Source organism: Calonectris borealis, chromosome 4 (genome assembly GCF_964195595.1).
Source record: "Calonectris borealis chromosome 4, bCalBor7.hap1.2, whole genome shotgun sequence".
NCBI lineage: Eukaryota > Metazoa > Chordata > Aves > Procellariiformes > Procellariidae > Calonectris > Calonectris borealis.
In genome coordinates, this window is record NC_134315.1 from 55814141 (window position 1) to 55836860 (window position 22720).

At 42.3% G+C, this 22720-nt stretch overlaps 1 protein-coding gene and 1 long non-coding RNA gene across 4 annotated transcripts in view; one reads left to right on the top strand and one right to left on the bottom strand.

The window, feature by feature from the left end:
• Positions 1 to 158: 158 nt before the first annotated feature.
• Positions 159 to 10611, bottom strand: LOC142082045 (uncharacterized). Of its 3 annotated transcripts, XR_012673559.1 has the most exons (6): positions 10491 to 10600; positions 10359 to 10401; positions 2983 to 3203; positions 2202 to 2295; positions 1223 to 1352; positions 159 to 444 (listed from the first exon to the last, which is right to left on the bottom strand). It is a non-coding gene; the product is annotated as an uncharacterized LOC142082045 (long non-coding RNA). The 3 variants fall into 3 exon arrangements; XR_012673558.1 differs by lacking the exon at positions 159 to 444 and having other exon boundaries at positions 716 to 1352; XR_012673560.1 differs by lacking the exons at positions 159 to 444; positions 10359 to 10401 and having other exon boundaries at positions 716 to 1352; positions 10491 to 10611.
• A 97-nt stretch (positions 10612 to 10708) lies between these two features.
• Positions 10709 to 22720, top strand: part of METAP1 (methionyl aminopeptidase 1) — a 28601-nt gene continuing 16589 nt past the window's right edge. The window contains exons 1-2 of the mRNA XM_075149601.1: positions 10709 to 10900; positions 21207 to 21258. Coding sequence (XP_075005702.1) covers positions 10787 to 10900; positions 21207 to 21258 — 166 coding nt within the window. The 5' untranslated portion in view covers positions 10709 to 10786. The remainder of the gene's footprint in view (positions 10901 to 21206; positions 21259 to 22720) is intronic.

Sequence of the window (22720 nt, forward strand, 5' to 3'; positions counted from 1 at the left end):
CGCGTCCCCCTGCGCGCCGGGCACGGGGCCCGTTCTGCCTGCTCGGGGGGGTGGTTCGGGAGCGGCGGTTTCAGCTGCCTCCTGTTCCCCAGGGGACAGCTGTGGGCGCCCGAGCACCGATTTAACGGCATCATTCACCGCAGGCGAGTCCAGCGTTCCGGATCGTGCGCTTTATTTGCTTCATTTGACTGGGTGTTTTGCCGGTGCCACATTTACTTGAGCTGGTGCTCAGGCCGGGCTGAGACACGGCCGGTGATCCAGACCCACCAGGGAAATCAGGGTAGCGAGCAGAGAAACCTGCCGCTTTGCCCGCCTCGCGGCCGGGAGGCAGCTGCAGTTTGCTGTGGGGAACGTCGGGGCCTCCAAAGCGTGAGGCTGCGGTCGGACTCCTCGCAGGGAGGCGTGGGGCGGCAGTGAACGGAGCCAAAAGGTGGGATGCCTTCCCTCCGTGGGGAAGTAGGAGTTCGCTGGGTCAGAGAAAAGCGAGGGGCACTTCCCACCTCTCCCCCTCGCTATCCCAACTCTGCAGGAAGGCGCCTGTCAGCAGAGGTAGAGCCAGCCCATCTAACGCCTCCTTTTCCTGGTGAAAGGATGCAAACGTGGAAACCCAGCCTCCCCTCGGCCACCATGTCCGACTTCCCAGGCCTGCCAGTAGTGCTCCTTTGAGGCGCGTGGGAGAAGAGAAGGGAGAGGTGCTCTCCAGCCAAGGAAGGATTAGACAGGTTTGACGATTAAATGTGCTGAAGCTTTGAACCTTAGGAGCAAATTGCCAAGCCCTGGACACCTGGTCCAACCATCTACAGCAGGGACTTGGTCAAAGTGTGCCGAGTGTCCCTCAGCTCCTGTGCCCCAATTTCCTTCTTGTCCCATGGGGAGCAGCTGGTGGTAATGCTCAGCCAGACCTCTCCCCAGCAGGGAAATGCAACGCAGCCAGAGCGCGCAGGCTGGGCAGGCACAGGCATACAGCACTGCCAGCCGAGCGCTTGGGTTGTCGGCAAATGAGGCACAGAAATTCACAACTGTTAGGCACCAAGCAGACTCTCCCCAATAATTCAGTGTGTCAAGAATTGTACTTAGCTCTGAGGATGTGTCTGTACAAGGGCTGCATGGGCACTGCATCTCTTAAGGACAGCTCCAGACACCGTCAGCTCCCACTCTCCTGAACACATGGGACACTGCATTCCTAAGCCTGTCTGGCAGTTTAAGGCACTGCGAGGCTCACCTGGGCACACTGTCCTCTAGCCGAATGTCTACTGCTTGGTGGGCCACGCAACATTTTGGGTTTTATCTGCTGTCATGCCTGCACAGGAACTGCCATGCAGATGTGTCTTCTTCCCTTGCTCGGGATGTGTCTGAAAGCAGAGAGGCAGGCTTACGTTCAGCATTTGTGAATCAGTAACAACTCTAAAGCTCGTTTACTAAAAAGCTATGTTTCTGAGAGAGCAATCATGTCTGTTCCTATTTGCTCAGAAGATCATATCTCAAAGTTCAGAATCCTGAAAGATGGAGCCCTCTCAGAGGAAAAGACATAGATAGAAGGGCTGTCATTCTGAAGAGGCCTTAACACTTGCCACTGCTGATGTTTTGCTCCACTCTTTTAGGTTAGACAGTCTCTTTCCACCACCAGTTAGAATTGTATTTCTGACCATCATAACAACTATAGGGGTTGCAGCAGCTACATCTTCCCTAGCCCTTGGCCCTCAATTAAATGAATTAAAAGTTCTGAGAAATTTATTCCACCCACTATGGAAGAAAATGATTGCTTTGCTGTGTGCAAATAGCAGGATGCAGCCCTGCAGAAATCAAGCACAAAATGAGACCTACCACAGCTGAAATTTTTGATGGTTCCACGGAAGGCTGTAAAGGATATCTGAATTGCCACAGCACTCCTAATTTACAGAAAGGGTCTAAAAATTAAATGGAACTATTTTAAGAAGTAAGATCTTTAAGCAATATAGTGGATCTGATATTTTAGACTGCTATTCATGAGCAAAAATGACACCTGATCAGATGAACAGTAGAAATACAGTAGTACAAGAGGGATAACAGTACGTTTGAGCTCTAAGTTGGTTCCATGAGAAAAGGCTGTAGCAGTGCAGAATTCCTGTGAGCCTCCAGAGAGAGGCATTTCATTTTCCTTCTGAAATGTTCCTGTCACAGAAAGTCTGGTAGGGGATCTGCACGCGTCCATTCTGCTTTACCTGCTAAGGAGTTCGTTAGCAAGCAGGGTGATTTCAGGCTTTGAGACTAGGTTAATTCCTGCACGTTCATGCAGTATCCCCTCTTCAGGGTGATCTAGAAATGGAGGCACAGCACAAGGAACACAGAGTTTGTAATTATGGTGGTTAAAATGCTTTCAATTCCCCCTAGAAATCTACCCTTTAAAGCTCTCTCCCTTGAAATCACTTTCCAGAGTTGGGACAGTATTGCTCATCTCATGACAGAAAGGAAGCAAGAAGTTACATTCTTGAGAACAGAGGAAATTAAGGGAGGTGACAGAGGCACTGAGATGCACCTTATTCAGCACTAAGTCTTAAAGTATTTAAGGAAGGTGTTGGGAAGAGGTGAGAGAAACAGCTGTTTAGGGGAGAAATGTGTGATTGGAAATAAATGTTCCAGATGCTTCAGACAGGTATGCATTCCCTTATCTGCTCCAAGCAGATGAGTTACCCCTCGGAAATGCAACTTATAAGCCACTTTTCTCCACATGTAGGTTGACTCCTCAGGGAATTCACTACATTTGTAAGGCAGAATTTCCCTCTACAAAAGTCATGTTGACTTTTCCAAGTAGATTGTATTTATCCAGGTGTCCTATTGCCCACCATAGTTTCTACTGATTTGCAAGGGAAAGAGAGCAGACTTCCTCTCCCAGCCCATCAGGCACCCTGCCTTCCATGGAACTCTTTTTAAAAACTGACATCCCATTTGCCATCCTGCAGACACCGGCTATCGGTACACTTTTAAAACTGTAGTTAGACACACCTGTTAGCAATTTCCATCTGGTCCTAGTGGTTTCTTACTGTTCATTTTATCCGTTCATCCATTCTCTCTTCAAAATCCCTTCCATTTCCAGGATATCCACTGGTGAACGCTGACTCAAATAGTTTATGAACTTCTCTGCAATGGCCTTGTTTTCTTTGAATACTCCTGTTAACACCATGGTTATCAATTACTCCAGCAGACTTCTGGAAGGCTTCCTGTTCCTAAGGATTGAAGAAAGATTATTAGCTTTGATTCCTTTGGGGGGGACTCAATCTAATTGCTTTCTTACATTTAATCTGCAGGAGTATGTGGGTTTTTCTATTTTTTTCATTTCAGTATTAGTTCACCTTTTTTTAAAGAAAGCGTCTTGTTTCTAGTAACCTCCTTTAGCCTGTTGTTTACCTGTGCTGTGTCCCTTTTGCCCATTCTCAAGCCTTCCTTAATAATCCAAGTCCGTATAGACCTTAAGTTTCTAAAATGTGCATCTTAAAATAGCTTCCGTGCTGCCTCTGAAAATTTAATTTAGCTGCACTTTTAAAGTTACTTTTTAACAAACTCACTTATTTTTACATAGTTCCTGTTTTTGAAACTGAGGACAAATTTGCTGAATGTTTTGGCTCCTGTAATGATACTGCGTCAAAGTATGCTGAGGCAGTTGTCACAGAATGGCTCTTCAAAGATGAGATTTCAAACCAGATCCTGAATGCTACTCAGGGTGAAGTCAAAAGCTGTCTGTCTTCTTGTGGGCTTTCTAACAAGCTGTTCCATGGAAGAGACACTGAAAATGTCTGAAAAGTCAGTCTCTGTGTTAACATGGAGGTGTAACATTTGTACAATATACATACAAGCAACAGTCTTCTGTTACCTGCTGTATTTTCTGCCCTTGCTGATCTACTTGATCCTCCTTGGCATTTCAATATTAGTAAACCAGACCCAATATGGGGTTGGTTAATTATGGAATAAGTCGGTAATTATTTGTACTCCTCTAAAATCTCCCCCTTTAGGCTTGACATGTTAACGTATGCAGATATTATTTGATTTCTAATAAGTTTGTTAATTGGATTTGATTTAAAGCGCAGCTTTTCCAAAAACAAAATGATTTTAAGGGGAGGTGAGCTTCCTGTCACTCTGAAATCTGGCCCACACTGACTAAAATGTTGCCTGGCTTAATAACTCCTATAGGGGCTGTGGTACTGTGAGGCTGTTGCTGGAAGAATGTTTATAGAGGTGCAAATAAATCCACATCCACAGATACACTGTGCCAGCAGAAAAAGTACCGGGAAGGGCTTAGGGTACTCAAGCAAATGGCTTCACGTCAGGACTTCAAGATTTTTATAGGACTCGAGACAGGCGATGGATGTGTGAATGTTTTAACAAAAAGTATTTATTACTGGCAGTATCAGTATGCAATCCCAAAGAGAGGCCGTAGTCTCCAAGCCAACAGGGTGGTGCAGGGCATCGTATCTGTTGTTTCTTTACTACTAGGAGATAGAATAAAGCTGCCTTCTACTATATTTGTTTGTAGATCACTGAATGGCCATTGGTTATAATAAAAATGTATTGGAACAGTAAATTTTCTGCTGTATTTTTTCTGCCATGGAATTCATTTTAGTGTTATGATTTGATTTTTACTTAACAAAGGCAGAGGGTTCAATAAAGTAATGTTTTATCTGCCACCTGACATCTCTAAAGGAAAACACAACAAAAACATATTTAAGTTCTTAACCTTTTATAATACTGTTTTATAAAATAAATACTGAAAAAGTTTTCAAAGTAAAAGAACTGGGACATACCTTCCCAGTGATAAAACACAAATTAAGAAAGAAAATATTTCTCCCTATGCTGTATAATGTTAAACCATGTTATGATGGCAAAATAAGAACATAATCTATTAAATTTGTACATTCAGAATGCACATCAATACATGCAGAAGCATTATTTTTTGTCTGGTGACGTATTCTTCATTTTATCTATTTTATAAAATTTGGTTCCTAGTAATTCTTTACAGACTGTTTAATATGAATACATATTAATAATATGTAATCAATAAGCCTTCCTATATACTTGCCTAATATGCTGCCAGATGGACGTGATACTCCATTTTACTTGTTTGGCAACCATGCACATTCTTTGACTGCCTGTTTTAATCCTGCCTTTAAGTCTCTTAACATAAATAAAGATAATCCATCCAGAATCCTCTTCCTCTCTGATCATTTTATCTTCAGCTTCTTCTGCATTTAACTTTGTATTTTTGTTCTCAATGAATCAAGTGTACAGACCTACATTTTAGAGTTCTAAATGTCATTTGACTGAGAAGGAACTGTGAATGAGTGTTAACCACCAAATGATACTGAATGTCATATAGCATTTGGCTGGATTCTCATTTTTCTTATGCAGTACAGGATAACAGCATAAAGTCCCCTACAAGAGATGTATGCTTACTAACAATGTTTAATAAGATAGATGAATATATTACATCTGAGTTCTGAACACGGCCTCCCTTATTACCGCACAAATAGGAAGTAAGCAAGTGTTGTGATTTGGTACACGTTGTTCTTTGATTTGTTGAGTTCCAGAGGCACAAAGCCTCTAAAGATAACATCAGAAGTTATCCAACAACTTATAATAGCAATGAGAGGATTATGAGCTACAGTAATCTTTTCTCTGAGTCACTGACACACATAAGCAAGATCCTCAGAAGTGATGTGGCTGCCTTGCAAGTGACATCATCTTCAAACTAACTAAAAGGAAAATCAAGATAGAAGGCAAAGAGGTATCATAGATACATCTACAAAACCACACCTTCTGAAGTTATAGTGGAAAAAAAGAAGGGTCTGAAGTAAAGAAATGTTGAATATCTCTTCTTCAGTAATCCTCGCACACTTTAGAGTTCTATCCGTTTTCAGTGTGAATTTAAGTAGTTGTTAGGAACATCTGTTTCATTCTGCAAAGCGCGGCATCAAAGTCAGAGGTGTGCAAGTATAAGCTCTAATTGATCTGCATACCAGTATCTCACTGATTTGAGTGGAAATGGAGCAGATCACTCACATTCAGTGATATAACACTTTTAGAATCAGATTAAAAATCTGATCATCTTAGTTTGATTTTGAAACCTGAAAATAAAAAGAATTTTTAATGTCTCATAGTATTGTCCATGACATCTAAAGTGGAAACAAAATACTGCTAGTATTTTACTATTATTAAGTCAATTTTTTTTATGGCCTTGACTTTGTTGACAAAAACTGGGTGAAATCCTGTTGATATCAGTACCATTCTGATTGAATTAATTGGGCCAGAACTTCACTTGGTGATTTTTATTGTGCTTCTATAGTAAAGAATACAAATTTTTATCACTTCAGGACACATTCATGGATTCTTTTGAATACTACAAGCGGTGCAGTTTCTCTCTTTAAAGCTTGCAACTTATTGGTTAAATAGGAGTGCTTTTTATAAAATACCATTTTGTTTAAAAGGATGCAGCTTGTTTTTCTTTGTTCTTGTCCCATGATAAACAACCAGTTTCATATGCTTATACTGGAAAATGCTAAGATTCTTGGATACTGGAAGAGTGTTCTTGAATTCAGAGAGAATCGTTCCTAAATCACAGCAGAAATTTTGATCCACTATATTAATGCATAAGCTGCAAGAGGCAGCGCAGCTTGAACAAGCAAAACAAGACAAAAGAATGTGCAGGACCCTCCTTTCCAACACAACTAGAGAAAGCACGCTTGGAATTAGCTTTGGGTAAGCCTGCTCCAGTCTGAACTGTGGCTGTAGCGGGCCTTTCAGTAGTTTAGTTTGTATCTCCACCAATGGGAGGAATAAGAGCGAGGCAGGGCCTTACAATGTATTGCAACCTCTTTTGACTTACAGAATTAGACAGACTTTGAAATTCCACATCATTTTTCTTTAAAGTAGAAAAATGGAGACACATATTTCTTCAATGCAACTCTGTTCATTTACAAAGTCTTTTTTTTCTCTGGCCATAGTAAAACTATTTTGCTTTGACCACAGGTTTGTCTTTTCTTCTGTTTCCTACAAGGGTTCTCCTTCACTCTTATTTTTTAAGATCATGCTACATATTTTTTTGTGGCCATCTTTGAGACATTTGTCTTTACATGCATTTGTGATGGTTTTGCAGTTTCTCTTTTTTACATGCACATACAGACACACACAACCTACATAACTTTTGCATTTGGTACGAGAATCTCAATAAGCGCCTGTACCATCTGGCCAAGCGGTAATATTGCACATTTGCATGTGGTCTAGCTCCTGGGTGGTATTTTTGCATTGTTTCAGCTATCGCTAAACAAAGAGGCATTTAATTGTGTCTTCAATAAGCCTGAACAGAAAACAGCTACTGTACCCAAGAGCTTCACTGGGAAAGTGTGATTGCCCAACCCCCGCTACTGCAATGTTCAGAAGCAAAGTGAGGAGGGGGAACATGAGCTAAGGCACTCTCTTAATTAAGTAATGTCAAATTCAGTGGCCATTTTCTTCCTAACTAGCAGCTGTCTTAGCTGCCAGCTGCTCTAGCTTTTTTGCAGCAGCTATCTGACCCACGAGACATTGCTGACCTCTCCTTCTGCCCTTGTTTGCTAACCTCACGCACTCCCAGCCTTGCATCACTCTGGAGAAGTTGGGAGGACAGCAGGAATACAGCACTGACATAAATCAAGGATCGTGAATGGGCTATAAAATTTCTGACTCATGCGTCTCTGTGTGCGTTTGTCTGTGACACAGGGGGACAGGCAGCTAGAAAGTAACATGAAAAGCCTGACAGAGAAAAAAGAGCTCTACTCAGGGAAGGTCACAGCAAAGGTCAGTGAACTTCCCTGGTGAGAATGAGTGTGCCACCAGATAATGGGAAATGGCAGTGGATGGACCTCCAGGAGGCGTGAATCGGTTCACTTACCAAATCAGAAAATCAAGGCCAAATTGGAAAACAAAAGCATTGAAATACCACAGAATCCACATAATTTTTCCTACGGGGATGATAATATAGGGCTGTTTAAAAGCAAAAACCATCACAACAACAACAACAACAAAAATTTTAGGTCAAATCTTTCAGAGTTAATTATTCTAGGTTGATCCGCAAATGCAGTCTGTGCACTGAGGAGGACAAGTAAGCAAGTTTGTTAATTCCTCAATTAGGGCATTCACTGTTCTTTAAATTACATATGTTTTTAAATTGTTTAATTAATATATGCATCCTTGGCTTCTCCAAGTAAGCAGGGAAACGGCATGCTTCTATTTTGCACTTCAGAAATGTAGCAAATAAATGAAACTGAATAACAGAAGAAACTCTGTCTACTAGTTAGAATGGGAGTCCTCTTTTTTCCTAACCTGCATCATTGTCAACCACTACAAAATGAGAACAAACATACACATACTGACATTGTCCCAGTAAGGATATTGAAAGATACAGATAGGAATAAATTGTGAAGTTATACTCAGACATTAAATGAAATGTGAATTAAATACTCATAAAATTTAGTAAAGTATCCTGAATTATTAATGATGATTATATTAAAATCTCATTAAGAAGCAGATTATGACATTTGAGCAGAAGACACTGGACTAGATCAACCAGTATGCTTCAGGTTTTTTATATCATGTCAGTGACACCAAGTACTTGTAAACCCTGCTTAACCAGGTAAATTATGTCTACAACTCCTTAGGGTTCTTTAAATGGTACAAAGCAGCAACTAAAGTGTACGAAGGTACCTGTTCTACGTTGCCTGATACCTTGATTTGTTGGTTACTTGGAAAAGGAGCACTGATTTTTCACGGGGCTGTACGCAATACAATACCTGCTAGCAAAATGGATCATTTAAGAGTGATTCTGCCTGTTCAGTAACATTTTGCTTTAAGAAGGTTAAACCAAGCCTTTAATAATGACTTGGGTTTGGAATATGTAAAATCACAGTCTGTGAATGTATCCTTTAAAGATATTTCATTATGTTGGTTGGCAATTGGTTGCCTGTCTTCAGAATTTAGACCTAAATGCTGTCACAGCATGAGCTGCATGAATCAATATGTAGCCATTTTCACTCGTTGAAGAAAAAAAATAATAGTTGTAATCTTTGTATTTTACAAGCATCCTAAAAATGTTTCCTAATTCACTCTCACAGTATTCTCATTCTACGAACAATAGGCAGATACAAGTATTATCGATACTAGAGATATGAAGGTGAGAACTGTCAGAAAGACGGGTGTCCACCTGCAATTACACTTCAGTAATAGCATGGCATCATTCGGTTGTTTGACCATGCTAGTGAAAGTGTTTATCACACAACAAACCAGGATCAGGTACTTTGTTATCTGTCACCTTGGTCCTGTAATCAGCTGGGCTACTTAGCCACTTTTCACTGATTACATTGTCATAAGATAGCAGGTATGTTTATATGAATACACTTATTCTGACAAAAGAATAGGATGTATGCTTGTCTGTTCTGGAGTTAGTAAGTGGAAATTTTCACTTGACCTCTAAGCCTAGGAGATACATAAATTTTTCTTAAAGATGGGGCCGGAAGACCACAAGGAATAGAACACAATTGCAGAAAATGCTGAGATTATAGTTTGGATTTTGAATCACACTTTCTGGGGAGTTATCTGGATGCCAGGACATGAGAATATTTTGTGTACTAAAATCAAAATAAGGATTGGTGTAGTTTCATTGAAATCAATGACATTGAAGCAGGAAGAGAGAATTCAATCCTGCAAAGTTTTGACTGAAATCATAGGCTGTGTCTGCCAGCTAGCGGGAAGACAACAGAAGATTTAAACAGGAGTGGGATCCCAGCACTAATGGCTGCATCTAGCAAACATGCGCTCTGAAGTCTTTTGCAGCTATCCTCCTACCTCAATAGGCATCTCTCCACGATCTTTTTCAAAGCAACTTCCTCTTGACTTATGAACCAGTAAAAGGTGTCTTGCATTGATATTAAGTTAGAGATGTTTTAGTACATATTGACAATAGCTTTGACATCAATACTCAGAGAAGATAAGCACAGTTGGCTTTACAGGCACAGGTAGTATCTTTTTCGAGATCAACCCATGTAAATGGGAGAAATACAATTTATGTATTAGTCACACTTATTTTTATGACAGATCGTTGCTATATAATCTTTCTCTTTCCAGGAAAAAAACTAGCATCCTTCCTGTGATAATGCCACCGCAACTCTGCAGCCTGTTTTTCTAATTTTAGTTACTGCCTTACTAAATATTGAATTTGTGATGGTTCCCCCCCCCTCCAAACGAGAGCTAAAAATAGAGCAAAAGAATTATTATAAACTTCACAGACAGCCCTACAGACCAACACTGCACTCCACAATAAAGAAGATATGCTTGAAAAATGTGGGATACGGCCTCACCGACGACAAACACGAGAAGTGAAGACAAGGAACTTCCTTCTCCCTGGCAGATGGAAACAAATTAATTGGTCAACAGCGTGCCAAACGGCTGAAGCCAGGAGATGGGGGAATCAGGAGTCTGGCTTCTCTTACCTCTGCCACCCGCCGGCCGGGTTATCCTGTCAGCAGGTCCCCAGCTCTCCTCCCTGCCCTCTCCACCGAGTGACGGTTCCTGAAGGGCACCTGCGGCTCCGGCCGGCGTCTGCGCGGAGGGAGGGCGGGCGGGGAGAGGAGAGGCGGGGAGGAGCGGCGCGGAGCGGCCCCTGAAGGGCCGCTCCGCGCCGCTCCTCCCCGCCTCTCCTCTCCCCGCCCGCCTCAGCCGGCGGCACCTCCGGGCGGCGGCTCCTCCCCCGCCGCTCGCCGCGCCGCGCCTGTGGCAGCCCGGCAGCATGGCGGCGGTGGAGACCCGCGTCTGCGAGACGGCCGGCTGCAGTAGCGAGGCCAAGCTGCAGTGCCCGACCTGCCTCAAGCTGGGCATCCAGGGTTCCTACTTCTGCTCTCAGGTGAGGCCTCCGCGCTGCCGGCGGCTCGGCTCCCCTTCCCACCCGCTGCGGGCCGGGTTTTTCTCTGGCGGGCTGCTCGTAGCGCTGCCGCCGTGCTGCGGGGAGCGCTCTCCTTTCGCTGAGAGGAAATACGGGAGGGGTGGGGGGGACCGTAACGAGATTTCAAGTCAGCGAATGGGACCGGTGTGCGAACGCGGGCGTGCGGCGAGGCGGAGGAGGCAGCTCCCCTCGCCTGCCCCCGCCCGCCCGGGCCCGGCCCTTCGTAGCCGGGTTTACCACCTCCCTGCCCGCGAGGTCCCTGCGGGCTTCGGGGAGGAGGGTCCGCCGTTTGTCCCCGCAGAAAGTTCCCCCGCACCTGGGGGGGGAAGCTGGAGCCGGGTGGGTGCCGGGCCGGCGGCCGCGGGTGGGGCGGGAGCGCCGCTGCTTCTCCTGGCTGGGGCAATGCGGGGCTCCATTGCTGAAGAGCGGCCGTACCGTTCGTGAGAGGGTGCGCGGTTTTTTCTCTGCCTGAAGGTTTGGGTGGTCCGCCCCCCCCCCCCCCCCCAAAAAAAAAAAAAAAAAAGGGACTTAGTGGGACAAAGTGAGACGTGCTCATCAAATTCCAGCGTGTGCATTTCTGTGTCTGCATCAGCTCTGGCTCTGGAGTTGCCTGGCTTTGATAAACACTGGGAGACTTGTTGCTCTGAAAACAGATTTTTCTCTTTCCTTCAGATATGAGCTTTTGGGAAAATGATTTGGTGCTTTTCCTTTTTTTTGTCTTTTTTTTTTTTTTTTTAAAATGTCTTTTGATACTTTACTTTAAGGGTACCAAACAAGGAGGTTCAGGTTAGGCCAGTTGTCATACAACCATCAACTCCTGTTAAACACATTCTGTAGGCCTCAGCTATCCTCACTTATTACCACAGTGGTAATGTAGTTCGGGTCTTAATTTAAATAGAAAGGACTGTTTGTTGGCTGTTGAGTGGGGTTTCTTGCCTGTTTGTTTGTTTGTTTTTAATAACTTGAAGATGCATAGTGAAATACATAGCCTAATACTTTGAGCTTCTTGTATGTATAATTTCTGTCAACATCAGTGAGGAAGTATGTGTTTAATTCAGAGATTAATGGTGAACTTTATTGTCAGGATTATAGTTCAGGGTAAAATCCTTGAAGTTTTGTACATAAACTTAACAAAATCATTCAATCACATCAGCTAGATTAACTTACTAATTGGACATTTTTTTTTTTCTGAGTCAGGATGTAAACTGATAGTTATGGTTTGCATAGGACTAGGGGAAAACTTCCCACGTGCCTGTAACACACCCACTGCACAATTTCTGGTACTTTCCCCTGAAGTCTCTGGTGCCAGGTGCTGGGAGTCAATGCTAAATTACATTGACTGCAACTAGAAATTGTTCTGACGATTCTGTATCTCTAGTTCCCATGTGGTGCTTATAGTTGGTTTGTAGGATTTGCTCTGCATTTTACTACCCGTTTTGACATGTCTGATGTAAAACTCATCATAAATGCATCTTCAGCATATTAGTTGGTGATGACAAAACCATTTGTTAACAGACCAAACAAGCCTGTGTGAGAAGTCCTAGTAACATCTTCACTCTCCTCTGTCCCATCCCCAACTCAGCTAATTTTGTATAGGATGCAGAGACTCTTGTTATCTGTATATTAGGTTTCATTCTTTTGACATATCTGCTACTGTTGTAAGGCAAAAGGGGAATTACCAGAAATATTTATTAGCTTGTTAAAGTAGGCTGCTGGATAACTAACTACATGCTTGTAAAGCTGTCCTGCCTAGAAAATAAAATACTGAACTGGGAATCCCAGTCACCTTACTTCTGAGCGACCTTGGGTGTGTTGTTCCTCCTCACTGTCCTGACCAGTAAAGGAGGTAAGCATAGTTATTCTCCATATGAAAGGTGCTTTGAAGGTTTTGGGGCCACGTGTGTTACAGAAGAGAGAAGGAAATTAACGGCAGCCTGTTTTCAAGATGTGCAAAAAATGTCATGCGCTGAGAGAAGAGTCCTCGTGTTCAGCCTGCAGCAAGGACCTTCAGCCTCCCCTTAGTACCTTCTGTGGGGCCCAGCACGGGCTGACCCGAGGTTCCAGCGCTCCCCATCATCTGGTGTGTGCGATGGAGGAGACTCACTGCAGTGCTCCGCTGGTGTCTTGCAAGCACTGTCAGTAGAGTAGGTGAGGTGCCGCTGACAACCTGGCTGTCTGTTCAAATAAGCACGTGGTAGACAAAGGAGTCTTAAAAAGCCAGGAAATTTTCTCTGAACTTCCAGCAAGTTTCAGCTGACAGTACTGGACTGGTTAGCATTTGTGAAACTTTTCCAAAGTTCTCTCTTTGGTACTTTTTTTTCCATTGTGGTATTACATGCATAAATAACTCTTAGATAAGCTAGTGAGTGGACCTAGGGCGTTACTCCACCTCACAGCACAGCCTGCATTATAGCTGGCATGGTCCTATTCCCTCCCTCCGAGGATGGAGGTTTCTACCCCTTCCATTAAGCTGGCCCTGATTCCTTGGTGAGCCACGTCTAGGGTTTTTAGGGTTTTCTTTTAATGGAGGAAAAGCAGTTGCATTAAATTCTTTGCTAGTTTAGCTGCCCAAAGCTGTGCACTGCAGGATCAGAAAGCACCAGTGCTTCAGGAACATGCTGCTGAAGAGCAGGCTTGCCCATTGTGGCCCAGTTTGGCATAGCCGTAAAGTCAACTCATCCTTATTGAATGCCATGGTGTTAGCTACAGGTGTGCCGGCGCTTACTCTGGGCTGAGGGCAGGATGGGAGTGACAAGCTACCTGGTGTCTCTTTGAGGGGTAAGAGCATCTGTACGGACATGCACGCTAGGTTAATTAATTTGCTTGGAAGCCTATAGTGACTTGTTCATACAGCCAAAAGTCTAATCAGAGCTAAAACCAAATTTGTAGGAGTTTGTTTTCTCCAATGCTAAGAATAAACAATAGAAAAGTGTGAACTACTGTAGAAAGGTAACCAGTATGGAGCAATGTGTTTGGATTATAAACAGTAACATAAAATTTGTTAAGAAAAACTAATGCAGGCAGTGTACGACTGAGAATCTCAGTGTAATGAGATTGATGAAACATTACTTTTCATCACTGCACGTAGAGAATTGAAGTGAACTTTTCAAGTAGATTGTATCAAGACAGTGATTTCCCCAGTGGATTAATCGTTTGTGTTTCTCCTTTCCTTGAGAAAGGGCATTATTCTCGTCATTGATTTTTTCCCCCTTTCTGCATCGAAAAGTACACCTCAACAACATGCCCTGAAAATGCTTACTCTGAAGTCGTTTGACATCCTCTGAAATTCCTTTGAGCCAACACTGCTTCATATCTAGGTGTTGTGCGCCTTGGAGACTGGGTGCAGTGTTGAATGACAGTTGTGCTTGTGGGTCATGGGTGGAAAGGGGGCCAAGGCAGCAGAGTTCTGGCCTAGCAGGGAGGTTTTGAACTGGTAATGGAGATGGGGTAAAGATGGCTTTTAGCAGCAGAGGAGCTCTGAGGTAGTGTGTTGAACCCCAGCATTTTTTTTTTTCTTTCATTCCAAGGTGTAATGAGAGAGAATATTCTGCTGAGGGATTCTGTCTGCTGTTAACCTTTAATAATAATATCTTCATTTAGGCTAGCAAATCAGGTGCTGTGGCTGCCAGCTACCTTCTTTCACTGTCTTGCTTTCTCTTTTGTAGAGACTTACTACAGTGTTGCATGTGTTTATCATCTTAGACTGAATTACTGTATCTCACTGTATCTTCTGAATGTGGAAATAACACAGATGCCCAGCGTGTTGTTCCTCTTTCTAAGATGAATTTGCTATTGTGAAATCTGCCTTTATAGATACATGTCACTTGTGTGTGAATTATATGTAGTATACATAAACAGTTTGTGTTTAAATACACAAACAATTTCTTCTATGCCTTGTACAAGCTGCTGAATGATAAACAGAAGGAAAGTAGTGACTGTTCTTGAGATCTCCAGTTACCACTTTTATATGAGCCTTCTAACTGTAAATTGATCTCTTATTAATAATTTTGTGTTGCTTTCATGAAAACTTCCTCTCTCATGCTATTTATATCTGTATAAGTGTCTCGGACAAAACAGAGTAGTCTGAGATTTTTTGTGGTATGGACTGGATGCTGGTGTGGGGGCATTTCTCTAGCCAAGTTCAGAAATACCTATTTCTAGCCACATACTGGAAACATTCTCTTATTATAAAGTCAGTGGCCTGTGCTGCGTTTTTTTTGTCTGAGATGTGGAGGCCACAGATTGCTGTCAGAATAGTAGTCCTGACTTATTCAAGGAGAACAGTTGCCCCTTCCTACTTTGTCGGTGTTGTCAGTCCTAAAGAGGCCCGGGTATATCAAGTGATCTGGTTAGAGTGAAAAGCGAGGACTGTGATGTGGTGAAGCTGCCGCACGTGAGCAATGGTTGGACATGTGTTTTAGGTGTTTGAAGGAGGCGATTTCTCTGAGCTGTACAGTAGGCAGGCAGCATCTCACTCGCAATGGTGGATACCACCAATGGGGCTCTTTCCATTTGAGGTGAGGTATGACTTGTTAAATTCCAGTGACAGGAAAGAAATGTTGTTCTGTTTTCCTCAGTGGATTTGCGTACTGATTTACTCCTCTCTGGGAGGGACATTTTCACCGATACTCAGTCCTGGGCCCTTGACAGCTTTGGATACTCAGGGTAACAGTAATTTGTGAAAAAGCGTGGTCCTGAAGAGAAGAGTGCGTTGTCCCATCCCCCACTTTGCTGTTTCCTTTCACCTTCAGTGTTTTGAGGGTGGGGAGCAGGGAGCAGTGGACCTGGATGAAACTAATTTTTTTGTCTTCTCTCGTGTCAGACCGTAGCACATAAGTGCCATATTTCATTCTTGGTTCACTGTTCCTTGCTGTGCCTAAAATAGGCTAAAACCTGCTGCTTGGATCCAACGGGTTTCTTTTGGTATAAATGGCACTCTGCAGATACTTTCTTCTAGAAGATCTTTTGACAGATTTCCTTCACCAGGAAGCTGACATTTTTAATTGCCTATAAATCACCATAAATACCTGTGTCTGTGGTAAATGCCTGGTTATTGTTGAGGCACAAATGCTGAGCCCCCATCACTTTCTGAAAGTAAAACTTCAGACTCCTATTGGCAGGCTTTCTGAGCTGGTGTTCAATATACTGAAAGGATGGTCCAGTTTGAATGTCTCTGGTCTATTGTTCCTTCGCTACTCTCAAAAATCACTTGTATATCTCTGTAAATCTGAAGAGTTGCAAGATGCAGTCTCTTCCTCAAAGGAAGGGCTCTGTCATGTGGGACCCAGGAGTCTCTGGGTGAGATCAGGTTTTAGGTGAAGAAAGCCAACGTTGCTGATACCAAGGTGCGGCATGTAGGTGCTCTTCTGAAAAACTGACTAGTCATGTACGCTGCTTAGACTAGCTTGGGAATTTTGTACCAAGTTTTTCAGGCCAGAGGCTGCCCCTGTGGGCTTGTACCACACCTAGAAGAATAGGGTTCAGCATGCTAAAAAGAGGCAAATGTTTTTATTTTAACATCAAATGTATTAATGACTGCATTCCTCAAATACTTGTATTTATGGATAAAATGTACAGTTAATCTGTATCATATTAATATATATATCACTGATACCTTAAGAAAAATATCAGGTTAAGTGCTGTACTTAAGCTTTTTTGTCTTCTGTTTTGCGTACCTTCAAGGTGGTTTGGTTAAAAACGAGTTCTCATTAAGCAAAACTACATGATCTCAGAGTAAGCCCAAGACAATTTTACATTCCAAAGGACATTTTTAAATTCTATTAAAAAATTGCTCAGAATATTTTTAAATACAGGGTACTGCTTGGCACTGTTTTCTAGGTGTTTGCCTATTACAATTCAGGGTATAATGACATGCAAGTAGACAGCCAGTCTGTCCCCACAGTCTCGATTCCAGCTGTCTTTTTTTTTTTTTGCTGTAGAATAGGTATTTTTGGAAATTCATCGTAGTGGCTCTAAATGATGAGCACAGTGGATGGAGAGGGGTAATTTTGTGGAAGTTGGAGTTCTCAGTAACTGTGACTTGGAGTTCTCAGTAACTGTACAGTGGGGTTGTTTTTGCATACCTGCTGATAGGTTTACAGTGTCAAATGCCAGGTTGTTTAAAGCAGCAGTACCTGAAGGTGAAGGGGAACCTGGAAAAAAGTGTCAGTCTTAAGGCTGGAAATCACTGACAGAGAGTTGGCAGAGCTAACTTTAAATGAGCTGCTGCCTTGCAAAGGCAGTTCAGAAACAGAACCGATGCGTATGCCGTGAGTTCTGTGTTGTGGTGCCTGCATAGCTTCCTGTACTTGGGTAGCTTATTTAAAGCTAGTTTGGTTATGTCTGTGCTGTACAGAGGTTTGCAGTGTAGTTATATCCTAATCTTGGTTGATATAGCACCCTTTTCTCCTCTGGAATTTGCAGTTGGCTGTGCTTTTCTACCTCTTAATCAGGTTGCATGGATACATGAAGCAAAAGAATAAGAAGCTCCTTGTTATTACTGTAAAGATGACAATAAACATAGGAAAAAAAATTCCATGCTAAGTAACTCAATAACTGTTTTAAAGGGTTTTGTTTTGTTCTTTCAATGGCTGATTAAAAAAAAAAGCCTAAGGTATTTGGTAGTGATTATTGTGTTCATAGTGAAAATACACTCTACTGTAAAACAAATTCTGCTATGCTGCATGATTCTGTCAATATTTCAACCAGTAAATAAGTGTTGGGCTGAGTCCTTAAGATAAAAATCATTTACAGAAATAACATGGCTTCCATGAGGTGATCCAAGAGGAGTCTTTCTAGATCGTAATGCTGATTGTGCCTTTGGTTACCTTTTGGTAAATGCACAGGTTTTGGTGAACACTGGGTTGAGCTTGTCTCTAAACACAATCCCACAATAAGTGGGATCGGCTTAAGAATGGCTTGAAACCAGAAATGTTGTTAAAGATTTAAATATGTTGACGGCCTCTGTCTAAAAATCACAAGTGTGTTCTTCTTGCTGATAGAATAGTTGTACCCAAGATTGCCCTAAACAAATTGAGGATTACCCCTCCACTCCCTGCCTTTTTTTTGTCATACATTTGACCTCTCTTCTTGTACAGTCCTCTTCAGTGTTCTCAAGTCTGTCTTGATTGCTGTGTAAAAAAATGCATGCAATAAAAAGAAAAATGCTTTGGGTGAGAAGGGTGGGGATATTAATATCAGACATACTAATGGATAATGTAGTGTTTGAAATGAAATCCAGGAAGTCTTCCAAGAAACTTGAAGCCAAATTCATATTATTCCTGTGTACTTCCCCCGTAACTAATTAATGTTTTCAAATATAGCCATGTGAGGTCATCTGTTCCTTTTTTAACTGTATCAGAAAAAAAATTCTTTAATTTCTTCATTTTAATACTAAAAATCACGTTGGATATTTTTTTCCTGGATTTTGTTTATTTAATCATTGAAAATTTTCTATCCTGATCTGTATATGGCATAGGAACGTGGAAGAATCATTAGAGGCAGGAATGATAATAGGAAGATTGAAGTAAATGTCTCAGCAGAAGGCTGAGAGGAGAAGGCTCAGCAGAGAAGGCTCAGCGAAAAGCAGAATTTTCTCCAGAAAATTCTCCAGAAAGTGGCCCAGATGGAGAGAAAGAGTGGCTTTCTTCCATGGCTTGTCAGGAAGTCTGCTGTATAGAAGGTGAGGGTGTTTGCAATATGCAGTGGTATATTGGTGGTAGTGCTTTGTTGCCAGAGCTATGATTCTCCAACCTGTGAGATGACAGCTGCCATATTTTTATCTGGAATTGCCAAGGCAGAGCTCTGCGGGCATGTGCAATGTAGTGCTTGTGCAGTAAGTTGTTGAATATAAATAGTTTGTGTGTACCCGGTAAGTCCGGTGCTTACACGAAGCATGTGACTGATCCTACACAAAATACATGGGTTGTAGGTGGATGTGCAGCATATCCTTTGAGCGCCTTCCAAAAGCGTCAGACCAAGACAGAGATACTCATTGATTGTACACTGCATGTGTAATAGCCTGTGCTTACAAAAATGCTTCGGACTTGCTGTGTGTACTTGTCGCAGTTGATGGATGTGCATACAGTGCACATGGCTGGGAGGTCTCTGTGTACAGCAGCTTGTTTGGAGCTGTGCTGCAGTCCTTCTGACGGAGCTGCTGTTCCTCTGGAAATAGGGGGCAAGTAAAATCTGGGAAACATGTTTGAAAAAACTCAGACATATGGCAGCCTTATGGAGGATCCTCTTAGATTGTTCACAGCTCAGGAAATAAAAAGCCAAAACGGAGCCTGTCAGGTTATGATACTGCCAGTGGTGCGGTGTTTGCCTGGTGTTTTCTGGTTATGGACTGGCAAAGAGGAAAGACTGTTGGTGTCGGAGAAAGAAATGGCATTGGAGAATATACCCCAAAATGTCATGGGGAAGGAGAGAATGAACTACAACCAGTAATTACCACAGCTGATGTACATCTTCATTCCCCAAATGTTCCTTTATATCCCAAGAAGTGGGTTCTAGATTTGCAGACTTGGTACTGCTCTAAGTCCTTGGTTGTGTAATCCTCCTTCTTCTGCTTCAGAACAGAGACCTGGTGTTTAAAAGGGGATTAAAACCATGCTGATGCTTGTAATGTCCTTGAAATAGGGTTTTTAGCTTTTTTATTTTTTCTTAAAATAGTTAAAACCACCTCCTTTTCTGCCAGCTCTCCAACAGGAAACAGATAGTAGTGCAGCGCAAAGGTCTGTGTATGCAGTGGGTTATACAAGTGTGACAGTAAAACCTTCAGCTGCTTGTTCAAAAAGATGTTCTCTCTCTCTCTCTCTCTCTGGTAATCTAAAGTGTTGGTTTCAAAGCCTCTTGTTGCCCAGGCCATTACGTAGCACCACAGTACGTTGAGTGCCAGTCCAGAGAATGTGGCGACTTCAAGTATATGCTGGGGGAGAAGACAACAAACAACTAGGTTTGGTAATGAGGGAAATAGCACACAACAGGGTCTCTTTGAACGTAGGCATACTTGTGCACCACTTTACTTTGGTCTTGCGGATACAGTTTGATACTGGTGGGGGGACCAACGAGAAAATGGGGAGAAGATGGCTCTACAGGAGTAGACGGTTAAGACTGCTCAATAGTAACTGTGAAGCAGGGGTAGAATGTTATACGCCGGGCTTAGTTTACAGATCTGTTGTCTTGGACTGGTTGAGCGTTGTATACATTAGGTTGAATCAGTTGCTGGCTCTGGATGGTAGTTTTACAATGATGATTCAGCATTAGTATTGTCTTTCCTTATAAAGGAAAACAGTTTGCTTCCTGCCTCTTTCTTCAGAAATTCAGCTGTTATTGTAAATGATTGGAATTAGCTGTTTCCTAATGGTTGTTTTGAGTGCACATAGCCATTGAATTAGACTTTCTGCCACAAAACCAAGTAATTTCCTAATTAGCACCTTAAAGGATCACCTTTAATGCTGCCTTCTGCAGCTCTTCTACTTAAATCTCTCCTTGTTTCATGTCTTTCCTTCATCTTAGTCTGTCTTTATTCTTCTCCAGCTGCCAGCCATTTCCATCTGGCCCTTTGCTGATTCATTGTTCGTCACATGAACTGCTCTATTTGTGCTTGGGAAGAAGAGAAAAAGGCAAACTCCTTCACAGTCACTTTTTTCTTGATTTCCATTTCAACTTTCTCTGTTTTTTTTTTTTTTCATTTCCTATTTCCATTCAGTAGTCCTCACCCCCCCCCCCCCCCCCCCGCCTTTAATCTATTACATTTTTTCTCCCGTGATTGTGCTGATTGGCCTCTGTTGCTTTCCTATGCTGGGGAAGGAGGCAGAAAGGACGCAATTAGCAGGAGGAGATGGCTTCTTGTAGGAGCCAAGTGAGGACCGTCCTGCCCACTGCAATGCTGTAAGGTCTGGTATGGAGGTAGAGTCTGTTTCAGCCAACCCGGCACAACCATGTCATTTAGTTACTCATTAAAATGATAAGGGGACAATATTTAGTAGATAGGATTAGATCAGTGTGTTTCACTGTGATGGGCGCATCTGTTTGGCTATGCTTTCTATCTATTCTGGCTCATAAGCTGTTGAATGTGGTGTTTTTCTATTGTTAAGATTAGCAGTTACAGTAGCATTTACTGCATGTTGCGACAAGGGTTAGTAAAATCAGTCTCCTAGTTTTCTTTCAAAAAACAATTGCTTCTCTATTTTGTGGGATGGCATGACTGTCCAAGAAAATGCTACTTAAAACATAAATTTTTTTTTTTTTTTTGCAATTGTAGGAATGCTTTAAGGGAAGCTGGGCCACTCACAAGTTATTACACAAGAAAGCAAGTAAGTACATTTTTTTTTAATCCATTTTAATATTGTTTTGATTTTGTTGTGTCCTGTGCAGCCAGCTCTAGGTGGCCCTGCTTGAGCAGGGGGTTGGACCAGATGACCTCCAGAGGTCCATTCTAACCTCAACTCTTCTGTGATTCTGTGTCTAAGAATTGTATGGATTTTTCCAAGATATCTGGCACTGGATTCCGCATATCTGAAATTTTGTCCAGTTCTTGGTAATGTAAAGATCTATCTAAAATTTCAGAGGCAGTGGTACAGAAATCTCTGTTTATGTTCCCTTTTCTGTGTGTATGAAGTATTCCTGGAGCTACATTGCCAAGTATATGAACAGAGAAAAAGGGATGCTGAAATAAAGGGTAAGGAGAATAATAAACCATTATTATAAGGCATTGCCAGGCTTGTTCCATCATAGCATTTTGATGTCTAATGTAGTAAAAGGCAGTAAAGTGGGAAAGGTTCTTGTGAAGTCTTTGTGATTAGACACTTGCTGGAATGCAAACGAGCCAGTCAGAGTGCAGCTGTTCTGTACATCTGGGGTGTACCCCTTTGGAAAAAAAAAGGAAAATGCTTTTGTGCACTGATGCAGCCATTGATAGGAGGATGTATCATAGCTAGGATTTTGCTTGAAGGTAATAAGAGTATCTGTATGCCTTAGTTACAGCTGGTAGCTCTGGCACAGAAATACTAGTAGACTGGTAGATTCTCCCTTACCTGAGTAGTAAAAATAATCCATGAGTTTAGAACTAAGCAAACAAGAAGAGAGAGCATACCCCAGTTCTGCCCCCCTTGCCTCCTGCCCCCCATACCTCTGCCCATCTTCATCAAGCTCTGCTTAAAAGGGAGATGGGATTAAAAAGTAAGTGGCATGGCAGAAATTCAAATCCACAAGTAATTTACCTCCTCCTTTCCTAAAACCCAATAAAACTCCTTTTTCCATGATAAATATTGTATGGTTAACAGGCTGGAGTAGCACAGACAATTACAAATGTTTTCCTTCTTCCTGCCTTCCCAGTGTAGGGGTCTCATAGTTCACACTTGCATTCTGTATCCTATTACTTTGTACCTGCATGGATATGAAACTGTCTTTGTAGTTCTCCAACTGTAATAGTTCTCCTAATAGTAATCCTCTAGTGCAGTTGTTTATCTGACAGCAAATTTTTTTATGATCCCACTAAATCCATGACCTTGTTGGCTTCCTGGATAACTGCTGAGCCCAAGCTGAGCTGGCTTGGTTCTGATAGTCCTCAAGACCTCAATGCAACAAACTACTGAAGAATCTCAAGGGAATCCAAAATATCGCTTCGTTAAAACTTTGGATTTTTAAATTATTATTTCTCAGTGGTTCATCTAAACTGAATGTCGTGTGAGCAGATGGCTCAGATGTCAGCCACAGAGACTCTGAGGAATTCACGGTCCTGCTATGGCAGACCTTTTGCCATCTCTTCATTCTTGT